The sequence below is a fragment of the Microtus ochrogaster genome, linkage group LG9 (genome assembly GCF_000317375.1).
Source record: "Microtus ochrogaster isolate Prairie Vole_2 linkage group LG9, MicOch1.0, whole genome shotgun sequence".
Classification (NCBI taxonomy): domain Eukaryota; kingdom Metazoa; phylum Chordata; class Mammalia; order Rodentia; family Cricetidae; genus Microtus; species Microtus ochrogaster.
This window is the reverse complement of record NC_022034.1, coordinates 30,461,919-30,464,466: the sequence shown is the minus strand read 5'-3', so window position 1 is coordinate 30,464,466 and position 2,548 is coordinate 30,461,919. Positions and strand designations below refer to the sequence as shown.

Genomic DNA, 2,548 nt, shown 5'->3' with positions numbered 1-2,548 from the left:
GGTGGGGTGAGTGTGAAAACTACAAACTTCACCTACAGCAGGTGGGGTGAGTGTGAAAACTACACACCTCATCCACAGCTGGAAGGGTGAGCATGAAAGCTACACACTTCACCCACAGGACAGGCCGAGTATGGTGAAGCAAAGCTGATGGAGAATTGGAATCTTCATCTGAAGAAAGGGGGAAAGGGCTAAGGCCTAGCCAATACTTGGCCTTATTTTAAACGTTTGTCATTTGCTCTAAAAATCAAAAAGAAGGCAAGCCCTTCAGATCACCCCAATTTTCACCGGAATGAAATGAGCGCATTTGAAGCTCAACTCCAAGATAGTCATCCATGGTCTTTGTATTACCATCAAAACCAGCCTAAGTTCTACAGGGCAGTTAAGCTGATGTAAGAGACCCCAGGAGTCACCCATACTCTGGATCAGTGCTGCGCAGCATCAGTGAAATGCCCTGGCGCCATAGGCACCACCGGAAGAAAAAACAATGGAGCCTTTTAATAGCATATTTTATTTAACCCAATATCACCAAGAGGCAACTGCTGGACATATTAGAACATGCAAACTCAGTATAAAATGTTAACGAGGTGAGGTTTTACATAGTTTTTTTTTCTTTTGTAGTTTTGGAATTCCAGTGTGTATTATGTCTGACAGCACATCACCGTTCATCCTAGCCACAGGGTAAAGGCTCAGTAGTCACGTGTGGTTAGTGGCTATGGTTCTGACCAGCGCAGGCTAGAATCTTTCCAGCGAACTTTCTTCAAAGAACAAAAAGAGTCCTCCTCTGTACCACCAAGCAGCCAGGCCGAGGGCAGGGGGCTACCTTCTAGAGACATCTACCCGTAGACACAAAATGATGGCATGCACTCTCTCAGCCACATGGTCCTGGGGGGGTCTCCCAAGGGAAGTCGGGGCGCCTGGGGCTCAGCCCAGAGTCGGGTACAGTGCTGGAGGGGCTGCGGGGAGACTGCACTCCCTCCTCCGCTTACCTGAGTCCACGCTGAGGCCCAGACTCTGGGCCACGTCCCCGGTGGGGCTCACGAAGGGTCCCCCAGTCGCGGCCCACGCGCCTCCCGCCGGCTCGCCCTTGGCGGCGAGCTCGCAGGGCTGGCTGCCGGGAGCAGGAGCCGAGGCAGGGGCCAGGCGGCCGGAGCGGCCAGAGGCTGCGGGCATGAGCAGAGGCCCATAGCGCGGATCGAAGTGGGGCGCGTAGACCTCGTGCACGGCTGGCCGCGGGTAGCCTGAGGCTTGCGCTCCCAGGGCGCCGCCCAGCGCGTAAGGATGGTGTGGATGCGGGTGTGCGTGGTGCGGGTGTGCGTGGTGCCAGTCGGCCGCGCCCTGGTGCAGGTGGCCGTGCAGCGCTGCAGGAGAATAGGGGTCGGCGGTGAAGGGCAGCTCCGAGTGTGCGGCGGCCAGAGGACTGCCCAGCGGCGCGGGCACCGGTGCCTGGTACGTGCTGTTCCAGAAGGAGGCAGGGAAGCTGCGCTGGCTCATCGGGAAGGTGCCTTCTGCTGCTCCGAGGTGGGAGGAAAGCGAAAAAGAAGTGTCACCACCGAAGCCTTGCCAGCCTACCGGACAGGGGGCATAGGGTTCAAGGGCTGGAAGGCTGCGGAGGGGGTAGGGACCTCAGCCTTCACCTCTGGGCGATCTTCTAAGAGGCCTGCTGCGGGTGACAGTGAGGCCAGGACACTGAGAAGTGATGGCTCCCCGAAAGCCTCCCAGAGGACATCCGAATCACCCAGTTTTCTAGATGGGCTAGCAACAGAATTTCTGATGGTGGAGGAAGTCGGAGATTTTAAAAGAGAGCTTGTCCTGTCCCCTTTGGTCCAGGGCAGACAGACTCAATCTCTCTTTTCCAAGCTGCAGATGGAGACCCTTGTCTCAGACCCTGTCTGAGGTCTAGCTGTCTCACTTCCTTCTCTACTGTCTTAACCCTCCCCGCTCCAGAACATGTTCAAGGTAGGTGTCCGTTAGACCAGGACACCAAGGATAGACTTCCGAAGTTTGTTATTAGTGGTGTTATTTTCTAGAGGTCTTTCAAATGTTCCTCCTCTCGCGAGAATTCAAGGATATGAGTCAATAATAATAAAAATAACAATAAAGATAATAATAAATCAGTCAACAGTATTGCTAACAACTCCCTAGAATATGGTAGAATAAGAGACGGGCGCTTAGGAGGTTTGTTGCCTTGGGTAGAGAAGAGAAAGACATTCAACTCAAAGTCCCTTGTTGAACATCTCCTCTGGGGAAGGCATAGGTACCACATGCTAGAAAATCTAAAGAGACTTGGAAATCACCTTCTGAATGGTAAACAAATGTCTCATTGAAAAATAGTTTAGGCAATGGGAGCGAAATAAGAGGAAATTTTGTATCGAAAATGAATGCTTCGAAATCTTGTCGAAGGGCAACGTTTGTGCAAAATGACAGATAATACTTTAGGAATAACTAGCGGAGCAATGAGGGCTGCGATTCCTGCACAAATGACAAATGAAAATTCCTTCTCTCTCTCTCTCTCTCTCTCTCTCTCTCTCTCTCTCTCTCTCTCTCTCTC

At 52.4% G+C, this 2,548-nt stretch overlaps 1 protein-coding gene across 2 annotated transcripts in view; it reads right to left on the bottom strand.

The window, feature by feature from the left end:
- Positions 1 to 882: 882 nt before the first annotated feature.
- Positions 883 to 2,548, bottom strand: part of Vgll2 (vestigial like family member 2) — a 5,502-nt gene continuing 3,836 nt past the window's right edge. Inside the window, exon 3 of one of the 2 annotated variants that reach the window (XM_005363615.3) lies at positions 883 to 1,508. In XM_005363615.3, the coding sequence (XP_005363672.1) occupies positions 922 to 1,508 (587 nt within the window). In that variant the 3' untranslated portion in view covers positions 883 to 921. The remainder of the gene's footprint in view (positions 1,509 to 2,548) is intronic. The other variant, XM_005363616.3, reaches the window with a different exon arrangement.